The following is a 20,573-nucleotide window of genomic DNA, read 5'->3' as shown; positions in this document are numbered from 1 at the left end:
TTCACAGGTAGCTCTTGGGGGGCGGTTTCCTATTAAAAAAGAACAGTGTGGGAAGACCTTGCACTTCCGGCATCTTAGAGAAACAAAGAAGGTCAAACCAAGTCTCCTTATTAGTTGTTATAGCAACAAAGAAAATATCCCCGAGGCACTGAAAAGGCCATGTGGGAGCCCACATCCAGAGCCACAATCACAACACATCTCCCTGTCCTGTGGGTAGCCCACACGCAGAATCACATTTGTACCTCTGTGCCCGAATTCCCGCATCTCCTGGCATCCCAGCTCTTCCTCCTGACTTCCTGGCCATGTCCTGGTTAAGAACACCTTAATGATTGCCTCTAGGGGCCAAATCTCACCATTTCTATCTCCTCAAGGTTTAAGACGGGATTTTATACCACCTGCCCTAGAATTACCTAGAGACACTGATTGGAAATGTAGAACCACGGGCTCCCCAGTATCTTTTGCCAACATTTGAGAACTACAAGCTCAGAGAGTAGAATGCGGGTGGTTCCATCTTATTCAGCACAGCTGTAGGCAAATGATTATCACAAGGTCCTGCCTTGGCTGAATCGAATTATCACAGATTGAGCCAATGGGCTTACTCTGAAATCAGCCAACTGTTGACTTTCTTCAGAAGATGGGCAGCCTTACCTCCAATATTTAACCCAAAGAACTTAAAACCTCAATATGAATGGCAAGTATTGAGTTTGCTGTCTTAATGGGAATCTGAGAATGGATGTAGTTTTTTTCCTGGGACTAGAGGGAAGAAGATTTTGTTAACACAGGTGTGACCCTTGAGCAACACAAGGGAAAGGCACACTGAATCCTGCTCAGTTGAAAACCTGAGAATAACTTGATTCCCCTTAACTTAAAAACCTTAACTACCAACAGCCTACTGTTGACTAGGAGTCTTTCCAATAACGCAGTTGATTAACACATGTTTTGCATGTTGTATGTATTATATATTATAGTCTTATAATAAAGTAAGCTGGAGAAAAGAAAATGTTAAGAAAATTATTATGAGAAAATACATTTACAGTACTGTATTTACGGAAAAAAATCCACATATAAGTGGACCCACACAGTTCCTGTAAACTCCCCCACACAGCCTGGCACACCCAGGGATGATACTGAATAAGTACTTGGGAAATGAATGAATGACTTTCAGAAACCCAAATAGTCTTACCCTAGAAAGCATTTTTTTTTTTTTAAAGATTTTATTTATTTATTTGAGAGAGAAAATGAGAGAGCGAGAGAGAGCACATGAGAGGGGGGAGGGTCAGAGGGAGAAGCAGACTCCCTGCCGAGCAGGGAGCCCGATGCGGGACTCGATCCGGAGACTCCAGGATCATGACCTGAGCCGAAGGCAGTCGCTTAACCAACTGAGCCACCCAGGCGCCCCCTAGAAAGCATTTTAATAACTACTACATTAATCGGCCTCAAACTGAGTAAAAGATCTTTATATCACTGGCCCTGCATGCAAAGGGGACACATAGAACATATACTTTATTCACCAATCCTCCCATCCCACCTCCCACCAAAAAAATCGTTGCTTTTCTTAGTATATAATTAAAGCAGAAACAACAACTATGTCAAAGAAGAATTCTGTAGCTTAACCTCCAGATTCAGCTCATTTCCAATGTTGGCACGGGTGCTTTAGAATATAGTTTGAATCATGTACAAATCCACAAGGCTTTGAAAACCTCCCCCTTTTCTTACATTACATGGTCATCACCTGGGTTAGAGATTAGAAAAAGACAAAGAAAAATCAGTTCAAGTCCCTATTCCCTTTATTTAAGCTCCAGGATTAAGGTGTTTAAATTTTTCATGGTTTCGATCCCAAACCTGAAACCAATAAAAGGGAGTATTTGAGGTTCTTATAATTTAGAGTAGGGGTTGGCAACTACAGGGTGGGTGAATCCAGCCTGCCACTTGCTTTTGTAAATAAAGTTCTACTGGCACACAGCCATGCCTATCGGCTCATGTATTATCTATGGTTGCTTTTGCACAGCAGAAACAGGGACCATATGCCTAAAATATTTAGATTCTCACCCGTTAAAGAAAAGTGTGCTGCTCTCTAAGGCAGCACGTGTTAGGGCTCGATATAGTAGGCTCAGGAATCAGATTGCCTGGGTTTTCAAATATGAGTCTGCCCTTTAGTAGCTGTTAAAGTAATTAAACAAGGATGGGGTGAGGCTAAGGCACCAGTAGCCTCCATAAGCCAACCAAAACGCAAGCCAGAGTCAATGCATGGGAATCCTAGAAAATGAAACTCAAGCACAACCAATCACGAGACTTTCTCAAATAAAGCAACCACTTAAACTAGAGTCAATCAAATAATTTCTTTGCTTTGCTTCCTCATCTTCTCTATAAAAACCTCTCCCTGGCTCCTGTCTGGGATCCTGTCCCCAGAGCACCCCTAGCCACCTTTGGTTTGGCGCTGCCCAATTCAAACGACTATTGCTCAAATAAACTTGAAAACGTTAATATGTCACCGTTTACCTTTCAACAAAGCTAAGAGATCCTGGGCATATTATTTAGATTATTAAGGCTCCTTAAAGCTCAGTTTCCCCATCTATAAAATGGAACCAAGAATTATACTTACCTCGTGGACCCATTGTGGAGATTAAGTAATACAGGTAAAGCACTTAGAATGGTGCTTGACAATAAATAAAAACCATTAGGAAACCAAGTAGGACTCTAATTCTTTTTTGGTCGAATGTTTCTTTTTTAAAAACTCCTAAAGGAGCTTCTGATGTGTAGTTTACTACATTCAGCGACATTTCTTTACACGCTCATTAGGCTTTAGACTTGCTTCAGCAATTTTGACTTCATTAAAATGATAATTATTTCTTTAATTCCATTTCTTTTATCTCCTTCTTCAACATAAGCCCCCATGTTGGCAGCAAAGGCCCTGGGAACCAGGCAGAACCTCTTATGAGACAGTTTTAGAAGAGAAAGAAAATAAAAACAAGAGCCAGCTAGAGTTAGAATAATAAACGGTGAAGAAATAGTCAAATGTTTGTGGCGAACCAGATTTTTTAAAAGATGAATCTGAATACACCTGGGAGAAGGAGGATGAGCTAACATAACGTGGAAAGTAGCTACACAGAACACAGAGAACACAAAAGCATTCCAGCAAAGCCATTAGCACTGTGTCATGTCTGTGTCCCTAATCCGCTAATTCTTAGCTGAATTTAATCTTCCTTCCCCCTCCCCCGCGATTTTTTTCCACCTCCAAGACAAACACATCCTAACCAACAGTGTCCTTGGAAACCCCAACTAACTCAGATCCGATGGGGATTTTCGCTAGGCAGACCTGGATTTTAGCAGGTCCTTTGGGGTTTCATCGGTCAATCTCCATTTCGAGAAATTATGCACTTTTGGGAAGGAGCACAAATGAAAATGAACCTTTTTTATGGCCCTGAGTAAAACTCACTTTTTTCCTAGAAAATACAGGAAAGATTTTTCTGGGGAAAACTAATTTTAGAAGGGCCTAGCTCAGTGTCTGGCACTGAGAAAGTACACAATCAATATTAACTTGCCTCCCCTTATGGGAAGAATTCTATCGCCAGGATAAGAGTTTATTCATCTATCCATTCAATTATCACGTATTTTTCAAGCATGAGCTACGTGTAAGGCACAGGTCTAGAGCCTGGGAAATAGGACAGCCAGATTTAGCAAAGAAAAATACAGAGCATGCCATCAAATTTCAATCTGAGATATACAATAAATAATTTTTAGTGTATCTATATCTCATGCAATATTTGGGATATATTTACACTAAAAACTTAAATCATCGTATATCAAATTTAACCAGATGTCCTATATTGTATCCGGGAACACTACTGACAAGAGGGTAGTGACCGAGACACACACCATCCCTCCTTCCCATGCAGCCATAACCATTCTAGCTTCAGGACCTCCCAAGATGGAATTCCCATCTGGCAGATCCCAGTCGGAAAGCCTGGGGCATAGACTGACCACCTCTTCAGAGGCACATGACCACTGGGGACCCATTTAGCGGTTGTCACTCTGTATTATAATTGCAACTTTATTTCCCTGTCATACTCCTCTGCACTTAAGGTGACAGGGCCTTCGTCTCTTTAGCCCTCTATCCCTGGATTCTATCGAGCACAGTGTCCGGAACTAGAAAATGCTCCATCCAGACCAGCTGAATGAATAAGTGGGCGAATGTATAAATGGTCGCACTAAATCAAGGGCAATGCCAGACCGCTCATGGCTCCTAAGGAAGATAGTCACATACCTTCATAAATACCGAAGATAGAAGAGAAAACCAGATCACCAGAATCCAAAGAACATAGGGGTGAAGAATGCTCTTTTATTTTAAAATGTTTTACGAAGGGACTCCAAACAAAACAAAGGCTTTAAAAAAAAGGAAGGTAGGGGGTAGGAGGAAGATGGTGTGAGAGCAAAACTGTAACCCTGAAAAGAAGACTAAAGGGTCCTTGAAAGTTATTTCTTAACCTAATAGGTAAGAGCCAGTCAAAGCACTGATTTAACTAATTGGTAACGTCATAAAAAATAATTTCCCGTAGTTAACCAGAACCATAATATTACCAACTGAGGAATACGGTATCAACGAATAACAAATAATGAAGAACCATTTTATTATCATTACTGACTGTCGCACAATTGAAACACTCAGAAGGAAAATCACAAGAATCCACAAAAGGATAGATTCAGAGAAGTGCAAGGGACATGGTATCTACAATAGAAAATCATTCTGTGGCATCGACTCCTTTCTGTCCAGCTGTAAAAGAGGGAACAAAAAGTCGATATCTATAGAGCATGTTTCAATCACGCTAAGATTTTTTTTAAAAAAGAAAAAAGAAAGAAAAAGACAAATATTGCATTGCAGTTTCCCAATGACCACACAATTAGCCAGGACTTCCCGCCTCTTTCCATCGTGGCTCCCCTCGCTGTGATCCTGTGGCCTCCTGGTGGATCTGCGGCGGCCAACACATCACAAGTGTGTTACACAACGATTCTCGATTCTCGGCAGCTCCTGTCAGTGCTCCGATCGGTAGGCAGGAAAAGTCTCTGTCCGATGAAGCTTCAGAGGGCTGGTGACATCTTTTCCGAAAAGAATTTAAAACCGGCGGTTATATTTCAAGAAAGCACGCGATCAAATTAGCTAGCAACAGGTTTCTATAGCAGAGAAATAAGTAACATACAACATCAGATTTTGTTTCCGAGGGCGCTCAAATAAGAGTCAGGAGAGACTACATGATTAGCATCTCATTTGCACGTGGTCTTTGTACTGAGCTATGATCAGACTACTAGCGGTTACTTTCCTCCTTAATTTTTTATCTTCATCAACTCCTTGTTCAGGATATTGAAGGGAAATGAGAAGGAATCATAGGACTATGAAAACTTTTGTCTAGGACACTCTTTGGAAACCGGGCTAGAAATAAGGCAATACTGGGACGCCTGGGTAGCTCATATGGTTGGGCGTCTGCCTTCGGCTCAGGTCATGATCCCAGACTCCTGGGATCGAGGCCCACGTTGGGCTTCCTGCTCAGCGGGGAGCCTGCTTCTCCCTCCCTGCTTGTGCTCGCGTTCTCTCTCTGGCAAATAAATAAATAAGTAAAATCTTAAAAAAAAAAAAAGAAATATGCCAATATTATATTTACACTTAGGAAATTTTGTTGTAAGGACTCCTTAGGCTTTACTAATTTCAGGCTTGGACTCCAAGACAAGTGAAGAAGTCAGGAAGGCAACACAGAGGGCCCGTGTTAGCAGCCTCTGTGAGATAAGACAGGGGTTGGCAAACTTCGTCTATAAAGGGTCAGATACTAGGTATTTTAGATTTTGCAGACCATACGGTCTCACTGCTACCACTCAACTCTGCTGCCCGCAGCATAAAAGCAACCACAGTGAATACATGACGAATGGGCATGGATGCTCCAGCAAAACTTTGTTCACAAAAACAAGACAGTGGACTGTCTTTGGCCGGCAGTCCCTGGTTGGCCGATCCCGTAAACAGAGCACTTGATTTTATACAAACAAGAGGTTTTACTGCCACCTGCTGGCAGTAGTATTTAAACTCATTAACACTGTTTCTCTGTGTTACAGTGTGTGGGTATGAGTATGTGTGCAGTGGAAAGAAAATACAATGTGTTCAAAATGGTTAGGAGGTTGGGTTTGAGCCCCGTGTTGGGTGTAGAGATTACTTAATGAGTTTGAGGACTTCAGGTAAATACCCCATACATCTTTATTACGGTTTGATAAAAGTTCCCACAGGAAGCAGACAAGTGCAAACGGTATGGATGCAAAACCCAAATCTTCGGTCAAGAACAAAGCCCTTCCTGAACTTTCATTTATCACTGCTTAGATTGTAAAAGCATGTGAGAAAAGTGACTGATAGTATTCACTTGGGTCACATCAGAATGGAAGCCCCTGCAGCCTCGATCATCATGCTCGCTAACAGAATCTTTCTGGTTTGGTTTCAGTGCTATTTTTAGCTTAAAGCCAGGAAATGGATAGAATCACCTGCCCCATATTTTTGCAGGTCACACAAAGGTCATGAGCTGGGACCAGCCCGTAGACCCTATCTCGGCCCAGACTTCTTCTCTGGCCTGCACAGGTCATAAAACATTTGGAATTGATGGTCAATAGTTAACTTCAAACTTCCATAAAGGTGTCTAATTCCCTGTTCTCTTGTCCCTTCTTCTGCCCCAGGGTTCCTGGGATTCACCAGGGACCCCACCACGCCCATCCGTGCCCTGTCTCACTGTTTGCACATCCTCCCTGATCCTGATAGACATGAGAGCTTGAGACTTTCATTTATTTGTTACCCTTTCACATTTGCTCAGATCTTAATCTATTCTCTCTTAACTGATGCACACACCACATATGTGACTGTGTTAGAATTAATATTGAAAAACCAGTGTTGATGTCTCTGAAGTAGCCACTTGCTTCTAGGAATCTACCATCGTTAAAATAAACATGAAAATTGCATGAGCTGGAACCAATCCTCTGGAAGAGTTCTTTCCTTTCTATGATATGTGCCTTTGAGACACCCATGGTGGCAGAATTTCTTCTCACGGGTAAGAACATACGATAAAAGAAAGGAGTTTTAACGCTAGTCCCTCCACCCACTAGCCATGTGATCTTGAGCAAGTACTTGACCTCCAAGGGTCTCAGGTTCTGCCTTCATGGAAATGGAGAACACAGTCCTGCTTTTTCCAACTCCAAGTGTTGCCAGGAGAACCATATACGGCAACGTGAAGGATGTCAGCAAGATGGTGACACAAACATCTGGTGCCAATCTCTGATTTCCTAAAATTATCTAAAGTCAAATCTGATAAATGATACCTATTTTCTTCTTGTTTATAAACAAGGGACACTGTCTTCCAAGGCAATTCCAATAGAAGGATTCTGGAACTATTAAGCAATGGAGCACCTTTGAAGTAAAAGAAAGATTCCTAAGAGGATAACTTTGAAAGGGAGTGACAGAGTTTAAGAAGGGCCCCCACTGAAGAGGGACATACCTGCTGTCTCCTACCGCCCCCAAGCAGGTCTTTAAGAAAGGCTATCTTCATAAAAGATACTCATTCAGTATGTTTTGTCTGCCTTGTGAGGAACAAATCTAGCACTTCACTAGTGGTCTGTTCATGTTTATTTACATTAAAAAAGGAGAGAACAGGTTTCGTGTGCAAATAAATTTGCAGAGCTCTAGTTTAAACAAAATTAAACAGATTCTTTATGGCAGGACATCTCGAAACCTTGAAAACAGTGATTGGCATTCTCAAACTCCAAGAGGAGAATTTAACGTAACATGGAGCATTTCCCCCAAACTTACTGGACTACAGTACTGTTTTGGGAAAGAGCCATATCTCCTGGGGCTAATACTCCACGGAACACACTTGGGAACCCACCGCTCTGTGGTTATTTTAGGCGATGCATTCCTGAAAGAATCCTGTGAATACAGTGTTCAACTTGATAAATGCTTCTCTTTCATGAATTTCCTCCAGGATTCGTGATAAACCTCTTTCACATGTTGATTTTGTATATGCTCAACCCTCGAAGGCATTTCGATATGGAAACTGGAAATGGGGCAGGAGAGGCAGTGATGGTGGATTAAATCTGTCTTCACCCACCACGCTGTGTCAAAGCCAGCCCCTCTTCCCCACCACCGACAGTAATAAGAGAATAATTCCAAAACCAACCAGGAGGTGGCTCTGTAGGACTGAATTTGGAGAGGAATTGAACTGTTCTCCAACCAGATGGACCAATGTCCCTGTAAGGGTCTATATGTTTTCCAAGATTAACTTCCAGATCTGTCATCTGGAAAAGTCATCCTGAAATATCCCCCAGGTAAATGAGCTGGCCAGAGGAGTCGCAACTCACAAACACCATCAAACAAGAAGACATCGTGGGCCATGTAACCTCAATGTATGGCACACACAGGCAATGATGTCATTCATTTTCTTCCAGTTTCAACTTTATTCTGGGGGTGGGGAGAGGGGAAGGAGGAAGACAGGTAGCATATGCAGATCAACACACGAACTTATCCTATTTGTCATGTAAGTGACCACCTCTAATAAACAAGATAATTTTAGGTAGTCTGAGAACTTTTTTTTTTCTTAAGGTAACAAATTACTGGTAAATTGAGTCCCATACGACACATAGACCACATATTGGCCCTGTATGTCAATGAATACTGGTGACTCAAAAGCGATCCACAAGATAAAACAAATGTAGACAAATCAACGCAGAACATGTAGGTGAAGAAATCTCTCCGTAAACATTGGTACAAATTAAATATAAAAATAAAACACATTCACCGACATGGGGAACAAAAGTATGTAGAAGCAAATAATCTGATGGAGTAACTGGTACCAAAACATAAAGCAAAAAATAACTCTGTAACAATTATCATGCCATTTTCATGCATACAGATACTCTAAGATATTAGAGTATTCAGCAAGTATTATCCGTGTGCCAAACAGGGAAAAACTGTAAGAACTCAAACGGAAATTCATGTTCAATGAAGATCATAATGTGACAAAGAGCAAGCAAGAGAAGCTTTAATTATCATCTTCAAAACCTAGAACACAATCATCTTCAAAACCCTATAGATTATCAATATAAAGCTTGAGAATCCATCAGCTCTGCAGGAAATCTGTGGTATTCATTCTCATTGTGGTGGCCATTAATCTCACTAGAAATTAAGAAATCACTATCCTCGAATTACTGTTCCGGGACTCCTATGTCTGTGATCACTTGAAAAATCTATACCAAGAAACCGGAACCTGATTTTACAGTAATCTCTCATTATTTCTGAGTGATAGATTGTAGGGATAATTAATAATAAAAACAATAAAGGGAATAAACCCAAGTTTAATTCTGATGAGTTGATTTGTGACATGCTATTGTCGATAAAAGGAAATAATGGGAACTTCTCAAAGAATGCGAATTTCTTTCTTTGCTGTAATGCTGTGTATAGCTCTTCTCTACTTCTAGAGGTACCATTATCACTCCTATTACTTTGGAATTAGTGGATTACTAGTCTTTGACAATCATCCCAGACCCGTGAGCTGTGTATGGCCTTCCACCCTTAATATGGGCTTTTTGCGTGCAGGTGAATTTGCAAATTTTGTTGTTGTTCTTGAAAAAATGTGTCTGTATGCTGTGGAAATAGAGCTGTTTCCTTCACAGTAACCAGATGTAGATGTTGTCAGAACAGTCTTTTATACCTTGGGAGCATACAAACAGAGTGTAACAGTATCCACAACATCCTCTTTATACCTAAAAAGATGTTTTTCGAAACCCCAAAAGATTTTGTAAAGTATTATTATACCATTAGGGTCCTGATAAGACCCTTAGGCTTTGTCATTCCTGATGAATGTCTGCTCATTTGGGTTAAGGATAGTTTGATTAGTTAAGGAGAGGAAGGTTAGTACGCTCTTCATATGGCATCTTTTCTTAAGCTTTTCTTAAGCTCTGGGATATTCACTAATAAATTCTAAAACTGCAACATATCCTAAGTGTTCAGGTTATCCCACTGTCAGTGCATCTTTGCAAACATGCTATTCTAGGGAAATCCCACCATACATCACCTTTGATGCAAACCGACTTCTCAAATTACCACTCAGTATCTCAGGAATTAAGGTCACTTATCAATTTCCTCCCTATGAAGCCTACATCACTTTGGTTCCCAACTTTTCTTTGCAGGCCCGACATGCAGAATCTAAAATGACATGCTTTCTTGGTAATGATCATCTTGGTTAAGTGTAGAAAGTCAAGTTACAAAGCAATTTAATAGCTTTGTGTGAATTTATGTTATTCATACTTCTTTAAACTTTCAATAATTACTATTTATCTGAAGGGGGGGAATCGGAGGGGGAGACGAACCATGAGAGACGATGGACTCTGAAAAACAAACTGAGGGTTCTAGAGGGGAGGGGGGTGGGGGGATGGGTTAGCCTGGTGATGGGTATTGAGGAGGGCACGTTCTGCATGGAGCACTGGGTGTTATATGCAAACAAGGAATCATGGAACACTGCATCGAAAACTAATGATGTAATGTATGGTGATTAACATAATAAAAAATTTTTAAAAAATAAATAAAAATAACTGCTATTTATCTTATTGTATATTAAAAAACATAGCCAGTGGCTGGGCTCCTGGGTGGCTCAGTTGGTTAAGCGAGTGCCTTTGGCTCAGGTCATGATCCTGGAGTCCCGGGCTCAGCAGGGAGTCTGCTTCTCCCTCTGCCCCTCCCCCGCTCATGCTCTATCTCATTCTCTCTCTCAAATAAATAAATAAAATCTTAAAAAAAAAACACACAGCCGGCTGCTATAATAGTATAAAGGCAGTGGCATATAATTTTCTTTACAAAAAGGAATTTATTTAAGGAGACGGGACCGCGTAAAATTGAATAATAGTACAGGGGGTATGCATATGAGAAAAATGCTGATAACGTAATTCAAATATTGCAAAAATTTGTGAACATGCTAGGGAACAAATGGTCTTCGGGACAACCTGATCTAACCCAACTCTCTGTCTCTCTCTGTGGGTATGTCCTGGGAAGCAAGCTTGTTCACTCACACAGGCACTCAGGATATATTTTCTGAGCATCCACACTGTGCCATGTTCTCTGCTGGGGAGCAGAACTTACAGTCACAAAGACTAGAATGTAAGTACCCTCAGGACACATCCGTTCAACAAATACTCAGGACGGCCACTGGTTCAAGGCACTGGGGGGATAAAATGATGAGGACAAAAGCCCCAGCTCTCCTTGGCTTTACTGCTTCCTGGAAGATGAGTCCACTAGCCACACAATTCAACATGATGTGAGCACTGGGATAAGGACTCTAAAGAGGGGGGTCAGCACCCTCGTCTTGGGAGCACACATAGCCAAGATCCCACGCCAGTTATACGGGAGTCCGGGAGGGTTACCTTGGAGTCGGGAGTAAGACCTAGAGATGAAAAAGAGTGACCTAGGATGGGGGGAGAGGCCCAGGCTTCCAGGAAGAAAGAACGGGAAAAGCTCTCCGGGGGAGAAATGGCCACCAGGAAGGGCTGAAAAGGCTCAGTGACTAGCGAACAGTCAGTGCTATTTACGGCCACCTCTGTGGCCCTTCATTTGTTCTCAGATTCATTTATTTGACAGATTACTGCATATGGACTAGGTGCCGTCTCGCGCATGCCCTTCAAAGTTCTGGCGTCTTGCAGCTGATCATGCAAAGTTCTTCAGCAGGGGTCCCCCACAGAGGCCTATTTATTTTTTATAAGTTACATATGCACAAGCTATTCTTGCATACTGTAAACCATAAAAGCTGCATTTGAGAAGATAAGAAAATGTTTAAAATTTTTTTCCAATCATTTCTGCTGTCCCCACCATGGGCCCTTCTGTATCCTGCTTCTGAGCCCACTTTTCTGGAAGACAGGCCTCCTAAGGTTTGCTTAGACTTCCCGCAGAACCAGAACCCAGGACCCTGCCCCAGGGCATCCCCTTCCAACAGCACATGGTTCCTGAGCTTGGGCATTCGCGAGAATCACCTGGAGGGCTAGATGAACACACAGATGGCTGGGCCCCAACCCCAGAGTGCCTGATCCTGGAACTTTCAGGATCCCAGAAGGGGCCTGAACATTTGCCTTCTAGCAAGTTCCCAAGTGATGCCGATGCTGCTGGTGCCGAGTGCACTACTAGCCTGTTTTCTCGCCGCGTGGACCCCACCCTGTGCAGGTGTTTGATCAAGGTGGTTTGCTCAGCCACTTCCAGAAGAATCCGCATGTTAAACTATTTCCCCAGGACGCTGTGATCGAGGACGTGCCCCGGAGTGTGGCCTCGATGGGGGCCCTGGCCCCGGGGGGAAGGGGACAGCCAGGCTGACTGTGCTCCCCCCGACAGGGCTGCCAGGTGCACTGCCCGGGCACCTGGCCCCGCGCTTACCTTGCAGGTGGCAGAGCTGTCCAGCGCTGTGCTGTCGCGTGATATGCTGCCAGTAGGCACTACGGGGCAGGGGCACCATGGTGCTCAGGGAGGCGGCCCGCTCGCTCATCTTCATCTGGAGCTGCACAGAGGGAAGAAAGGAGTGTGTCAGCGACCCTGGGGCTGGAAAAGACTTGACTGAGAACTGGGGCACTGGGAGTCAGAACCTGAGAGCAGCTGGTGGGCAAATCAATGGGCATTTCCCCGCCGAGCCGCGGGGTCAGCTATTGTTTTTGCTTAGTTAGCAGCATCCGTTCTTCCCCCTGCTGGCAACAGTGTGTCCACTTTCCTCTGGAGAACCTCCCCCCAGCTCAGCTCAATCCATCCGGTTACAGGGCGCTGACCTCACCACTGATTCTAGGGGTGGTTGGTGACCCAAGTCAGGCCAGTAAGACACAACCCCTGGGAACAGTTATTAGAACTTTTGTGGAAGAGAAAATGAACAGAGGTAAGCCAAGGGTTTTTGCCTGTGTGGTTCACTGCTCTCTCCCCCAGGTCCAGAATATTTCCTGGCATGTGGTCGGTGCACAATAAATACGCGTTGTGTTGAATGAATGGGCTTCCTTGTGGGGCTGCTGGGGACAGGAGATGAACAGGAGCCTGCCTTGGAACAACGAAGGGAGAGCCTGCCAGTCAATGAACTGATTCCAAGGAAGACAGCCAAGAAAAGGGGGTGACCTTGGATCCCACCTAAACCTGGAAACTGGCCTTGGACTTCTCAATTATATGAGCCAATTATCTCTTTTCAGTTCAAGCTGATTTGAACTGGGTATTCTGTCACTAGCATCAGAACAAAACACTGTCTGCTCTTCCAAGCGCCTGATCCCTGTTCCAGATACTGATGGAGGGAAGGGGAAGCCGGGGCTCTTGGGCCCGGGCCCTGGGGAGTCGTCTGTGGCCTCTCTGACACACTGGCGGAACTGGCTTTACAAGGGAAGTTTCAGAGAGAAGGTGGCCTTGTAGGATGGGTAGGAGTTGAGTAGAAGGACAGGTACACAGGGACAACACAGCTGGAAGAGCATGAGTGTGATGTGAGGCAGCCCTCCCCGCCCCCCTCTCATCTCAGCCCCGTCTAAATGCAATCATGGTTTAGCTTTATTACACATTAACAGGAGAAGTGACTACTTGCAATGTTTGATTTCCCGGAGTTGTCTGAATATCAAATAACCCACCTCAGTTTTACAAATGTGCCCAGAAATACACAGATCTGCACAAGCTTATGCAGTGGGACATAGTTTGCAAGCATCGCCAACCAACCAGAGGCAGCTTGAGTCTCTGCTGCTGAGGACCTGGTTATTTGCACTGAGACACTAGGACATACTTAGCAACTGCAAACCAGAGGAAGGTAGATTCACGTCAACGAAAAAGGAAACATTTATATATTGTATTGTTAGGGAAATGGTGAGTTGCAGACCACTGTTTCTAGTGGAATGTCATTTTAATTGGTTGTATGAGAAGCAGTGACATTAAATGCCTGCCCACTTGGGTCGTCTTAGAGTTCAGTACCTGCTCAGCACCTGTCTAGCACAAACTAGGTACAGGAAAAAAACGAGGGATATAATCATTATTACTTTGAATTGCAAGGCCCATTTAGAGATTTTTTTTTTTTTAAGAAAACTCTCCATTCTACACACCTCATTAGTATGGTAGATCCAGGCCTAATATCTGTCCATTCATTCAGTGAAGCTGAAATAATAGGAGGATTCATACCCCAGTGACCAAAACTCATTCTAGTTGATGAGATTGAACTTGAAAAAAAGATTAGAGCCATTTATTCCAAAGATAATTTAATTTACACGTGTTGCATTTACATGCAATGGATTGAATTCTCCATCCTATCACAATAGGACAATTACCAGAATGCGTCCCCAGGTAGAATTAGTACTAGGTTTCATAGGGACATTTTCTTCCCCAAACATGTCCTGTCGGATCAAAAGGGCAAAGAGCCGAGCACAAAGCTAGTAGAAACGTTCTGTTTCTCTATTTCTGTACACATGAAAGTCTCAAAGCTTAAGAGCAAAAAACAAAAACAAAGAAGCAGAAACCTAGTTACCAGTGACTTCCGGTGACATTCAACCTCATTTACACGGAACACAAAAATAAATAAATAAATAAATAAATAAATAAATAAATAAAGGAAAAGAGCTGGATTTCCAAGGTCCTGATTATTGGATTTTCTTAATAAAAAGATATTCTATTTAATACAATAAAAAAGTTAATATAAAGAAAACATTCGGGAAATAGCCGTCCCTTCAACTTATTCACTGCAGTACCGTGAATATAGTCCTGCAGGCCAGTATGATTTGACTGTATTTTTAGAAAGCTTATTTAGGAACAAGAATGCAATGACACCAACATCATGTTTCATGGAGAACATTACACAGCCTGGCTCTCTCTTTCTTCCTCAACCCTTTGGAAGATTACCGTAGTTCATGAAAAAAGGGGCATCGTAATTGTCTCCAGAGAAAAATAATGAAAAAAAAAAATCTTATTTAACAATGCAATTCTTTAAGGGTGAGAAGTCATTTGGTGAGATACCTATCAGGGAAGTTTCCACCCTCATTCTTTATTGCTGCAAGGCACTCTGAGTCTTAGTCTCCACGCCCAGTGCAGGGGACATGAATGGATGCTCACTGACACCACAGCTGGAAATACAAAGTAACGCTACATTTTCGGAGGATTTAAAATTAGGTCATCTTGAGTACATGGAGAGAAAGGTTGCATTCTTCCTCCTTTTTCTTTTTTAACCTTACACACTTTTATATAGTTTGGTTTTTCTCGTTTATAAAAATCATAGTAATTTCACATTAAGGAGCAAAAAAATAGATGACCCCAAACCATAAACGTTTGAAGTACAGCTATTTCTGCTATAACGAGACACGGACATTTCTGAAAAACCTCCCCATCTGCAATTCTTTTGGGAAAATCGGCTTATGGGACGACCCCTCAAAACGTATGCTGCTTTCTAAGCAAAGGAATCGCTCCTCTGAGAGGCAGCTTGGAGGCTTAGAGGCTGGAGGTTTTGCAAGGGTTGTTTAAAAAAACACACACACAGAAAAACATTTGGTTAGAAATGCTGTCTTCAGAAGTCCGGGCTATGGAGATGGAATGTAGGCTCTTCCCCAAGGGTGTGCCCTGCTGGCTGTGTGGCCCCGTGAACAAGAGCTGGTCCAGAGCTGTACACGGTGGGGATGCACCTCTCCGGGCAGAGCCTTTGGTGCCTCTGCCAATTTCTTATCTTCTTAAACTCTAGCTGGAAGAGGCTCTGCTGTGCAGTAGTTTACTGAGGGCTTTTCCCTTTCCTGCTAAAGGTTATAATTCTACTCCTACTATTCTGGGCTTCCCTTGCCTAGAAAAAAGAAAAGTGGGTTGTTTTTTTGTTTGTTTGTTTGTTTGTTTTTTGCACCAACGCACTTTGATATTAGAATAAATCATTCTCCAATTTATCAAATGCATCTCAACTCAATGTGAATACGGAAATGGTGTTTGAAGTAGAACTGTCTACCATATCTGATAGTCTTGTTCCCACCTTTTCATTAAATAGGTATCCTTGAACTCTATATATATTAAAAAAAAAAAAAAACAGAAAAATTATCCAAACCATCCATTTTGCATCCTGCGACTATTAGGAAAGTTTAATACAGTCATGGAACACCAAACTACGGAAATATCCAGCCCAGTCGCCTGTGTTAAGAAGCCAAAAAATCGGTACCCGAGTTCACACAGCAAGGTGTTGGCTGGCCCCTTTGTCCCAGGACCTGAACTCCATCTCTCAGAACCTACTGACCAGCACCTATTTGTTCTCCACGTTTGTTCAAGTTCAAGGTCACATTCAAATCGCCTCCTAAAACCATGGCTGCCAAGTGGGGAGCAGTCTTTACATGTGCACATAAACATGTTAAGTTTGATTTTTCCAGAGATGATAAACTTACAAGGTTTGGCCACCTGAACAAATAAATGGAAAGAACATTTCTTCAGCTTATCATCAAATACTTGTTGATTTTGAGGCACAGTCTATAACCTCAAAGAGCTTGTGTCTAAGACAATACAGTAAGGGCAAAGCAGAGGAAATCTGGGTGCCCTGGGATGACAGGAAAAGGGCATCAAAATCTGAGCAGGAGGAGTGACAAAGGAACATAGCAATCAGGTAGGAACACAGATTAATCCCCAGCCATCTCCCCCGGGGTCACAGAGGTTCTGGTAGTTCCGCATCTTAGTACATCTCTCAGACTACCTCCAGCCTGCAGGAGGGCTGCAGGATGTCTGAGGTCAGACTAGGTGTCCTTAGTTGCTGCTTCTAAATGTTAGACTCTTGAGATGCCTGGATGTGTGCGCACTTGCGGCTCTGGGAATGATACACCCAGGGAGCCCAGACTGTGGTCAGTGCAAGACAAGGCTTGGAGACAGCAAAGGGAACATGGAGGCTCAAGGCTGGTTGGAAAGATCAGTGACTAAAAATCAGAATTTTAGAACCAGAAGGGAATTGTGTTCTTTGTTTTGTTCACTGAGGTAGTCTCAGCTCTCAGAACAGTGCCTGGTAAACAGTAGATGCTCGGCACACTCTTGCCGAGGGAAAGAATGAATCCAGTCAATGATGTGAGAGAGCTGGCTCGAACCAGCTTGCAAAAGCCAAGTATTACATTTCAGGCATTTTGTGAGCTGGTTGTTAAATGCAGCCATCAATAAAAATTAAATTATACAAACTTACAGTTAAATAAACTGTGTATATAACATATGCAATTGTATAGATGTTATTCAAGTCATAACAGATGTATTACTCAAGACTCATCACTTCCTGGGTATTTCACTATCATCTATGCTCTGAAATTATTTGAGTTGGTTACATCTACCTGGTAGAAACACTGTAAAATAGCGTGTTTCTCTATGTCATTTCCCAACTCTGTGTACACATGCATGCACTGTTTTTCAGAGAGCCAGTTATTAAACATTTGCGAGCACGTGAGTGAATCCAACCCATAAGGGTAAAGAAGGGCTTGCCAGCCAAATAGGGAGTACAGACAGGCTGTGTGTGGTCTGTGTGCACCCCATTTCCCCACTTCTCACCTGGTTGATGCCTACCTTCCCTTCAGGAGTCAGCTCAGGAACCCCTCAACATTTTCCTGACATCTCTTCTCCCTTAATGACATCTAGTGCTCCTACCAGATATCTCTAGGTCTGTTCTTTTTTTTTTTATTTATTTTAAAGATTTTATTTATTTGAAAGAGAGGGAGAGAGAGAGTGTGCACGCACAAGCATGAGTGGGGGGAGGGAAGGGGCAGAGGGACAAGCAGACTCCCTGCTGAGTGGGGAGCCCCACTTGGGGCTCCATCCCAGGACCCTGAGATCACGACCTGATCTTAACGGATGGATCCACCCAGGTGCCCCTCATGCTCCATTCTTACTCTCATCATCTCATTGTTTTGTTGATAGTTGCTAGACTACCCCAGCTCTACCCCAGACCATAAACTCTTGGAAAATGGTGAGTATATATTTTACCTCCATATCCCCAGCACCTCACTAGGGCCTCCAGCGGCTTCACAAATACAGACCGGATGAATGAATGCATGAACAAATGAAAGAACCCCACTTTTGCCCAGGTAGCAGGGAATAGTTTTCAGAAATCAATCCTAGTCAACCCAGCAAATGAGAAGCACTGTTAGCCCAAGGCTGAATTCCTGTGGAAGCTCTAGGTCCAGGTTAAATTAACTTGGCTTTCACTGGCTGTGGGGGACGTGCTAATAAGACTCTGCTCCATCCTACTTTGCTATTCAAGTGATGAGCTGCAGCAAGGCCTCAGGGAAAGACCTGCCTACATGCAGATGCACAATTGGCCAGGACAGTCCAGCAGCAGAGGAGTTCAACTCTACCCATTTATTCATTCTATTAGCAGTGTTAGCTCAAGATGCCACCAGGGAAGAAAGACAGGCTTCGTGAAAGTCAAACAAATGCCGTCTTGTACTTGAACACTTGAACTTTCTCCCTAAACAGAGGGATGCACATAGGTCTCTTCCTAACCCAGGCTAAGTGAGTACTGATGCTGCCCCGTGGCCAGAAATACTCAACCAATCAATGGTTGTAACTGATAGGGTTTCAAAGGCACAAAAACACTATGTTGCTAGGAAGAGAGATTGACCATAGAGTCAGAGACCATGCTCCAGTTTAGGCTGTGCTCTACGAGAACGGTGGGGTATGGGACACATCCTCCTCTTATCTGAGCCTCAAGGTGCCCTTTCTCATAGAACTTCCCTTTTAATGAGACAAACTAAACGCATAAAAAGTAATCAGATTGCAGTACAAAAGAATGAGGTCCTGCTACCTGCTATCACATAGATGCAGCTGAAAACATGATGTCAGGTGAATGAAGCCATTTGCAAGAGACCATTATGTTGTATGAATCCATTTATACGAAATGTCCAGAAGAGGTAAATCCAGAGAGAAAGAGAAGGTAAATTAGTGGTTGCCTATGGCTGGGCAGTTGATGGCTACAGGAGACAAGTTTCTTTTTGGGGTGCTGAAAATATTCTGGAGTTGATGGTGGTGACGGAGACAACTCTGTGAATATAGTGAAACCGCTCAAACTGTACAGTTTAAAGGGTGTATGGCATAGTATGTGAATTATATCTAAGTAAGCTGTCCTCAGAAAAATAAAATCAGATAGTAGTAGGTGCTATCCAGACTATTAAAGAATTCATGATATAATAAGTTAGTGGGTGATGACTTCTGGTCAATCAGTCCCAGGGGAAGTGACATTTAAGCTTGAGTGACACCTGGCCCAAGCATGGTCGCCCATCATTATCATTGTCAATAACAAAGACAGATCCTTTTAAAGACCTCCCAAGGCTCACAGTGACGGAAATGCTGATTGCCCAGGCCCTTCTCTCATAATGACGGGCAAAACATATCAACCCTCTTGGGAGAGAAAAAATTCTAATGACTGCTATTTATAGCTTCTTGGTGAGAAAAACAAACAAACAAAAAACTGCCCTCCTCGCCACCAATCACATTTTTGGTGTCTGTATTCTTCATTTGGTCTGGCTGACACCTGTTGCTTAAGCACTTCTTTTATGAGTGGGAGAACAGGAGTACAGAGCAGTGGTGAGTCTCAGCCGAAATACGCCACCATATTGTCCTTCTCCGGAGTCCAACTATTTTACGGCAGAGCATTGTGTTTGTCGAAATTGAACAGCACGACAGGATGTAGCTGTCTGCTGCTATGGTGGATCATGAATACCATATGCTGTGTCTGTGACATCGGTCTGGACCCATTCAGAAACAGGCACACATCATCACAACAGCAGGTTAGTACTTCAAGAACTCACTCCCTCCTCCTCAGGCTCTTAAACTTGCACAGGTTGCTCCTTCAAGTAACTACAGCGGGGGTGTGGCAAGAGCAACTTTGCATATGCAAATCAGATCGTAATTTTCCATCTCCTCCACCTGGGTCCTGAAGTGACAGAACCCAGGACACAGTTTTGACAATGAGATTCAGCTGTGAGTCAGAGCCGCCTCTCTGCCAGGATGTCTGCTCAACCTGACAGACTTCCAGAGCTCATGCAGTTCTGAGAGTATCCTCAGTTTAGGTATATATAAACCAACTTATTTTCTACAGATATTTTAAGCACAAAATGTGGGCAAAGTTGAGTCAGAGGGACAATTCAAGAGAGAAATAGTAAAACTGTGTTCCAAAAAAAGTCGGCATCTCAATGTCTCCTTTATTCCACTCACCACTCAGCTTTGGTAACACCACCCTCCCTGTTCACTGACATTCTCCATTGGGCTTCCTGAACTATGCCTTCATCTTCTGCCTACTTATTCTCCAGTGAAAAGAATATTTGAAAATAGGCCTTACCTACGCTTTCCAGACCCTGGGTCAACTGTTCTCCAACCTTAGCAAGCAGAAGAATCACCTGGAGGGTTCATTCAAATGCAGATTCCTGGGCTCCACCCACCAGGAATTTGCATTTCTACCAAGTCTCCAGATGGTTCTATCTTACTGGTCCACGGACCACACTTTGAGAACCACTGTCCTATGTCCTTTGGACCAATCATGCTAGGGGGGAAAAAGTTTTCCACTGTGGTAAGAGCCCAAACTTGGCCAAAAATTGGGAAA

General features: G+C 43.0%; 1 protein-coding gene across 2 annotated transcripts in view; it reads right to left on the bottom strand.

The window, feature by feature from the left end:
* Positions 1-4,611: 4,611 nt before the first annotated feature.
* Positions 4,612-20,573, bottom strand: part of DOK5 (docking protein 5) — a 149,611-nt gene continuing 133,649 nt past the window's right edge. For both annotated transcript variants that reach the window (XM_036070852.2, XM_036070849.2), the window contains exons 7-8: positions 12,425-12,545; positions 4,612-5,094 (exon numbers count right to left, since the gene is read on the bottom strand). In XM_036070852.2, coding sequence (XP_035926745.1) covers positions 5,030-5,094; positions 12,425-12,545 — 186 coding nt within the window. In that variant the 3' untranslated portion in view covers positions 4,612-5,029. The remainder of the gene's footprint in view (positions 5,095-12,424; positions 12,546-20,573) is intronic.

The sequence above is a fragment of the Halichoerus grypus genome, chromosome 10 (genome assembly GCF_964656455.1).
Source record: "Halichoerus grypus chromosome 10, mHalGry1.hap1.1, whole genome shotgun sequence".
NCBI lineage: Eukaryota > Metazoa > Chordata > Mammalia > Carnivora > Phocidae > Halichoerus > Halichoerus grypus.
This window is presented reverse-complemented; position numbering and strand designations above follow the sequence as displayed.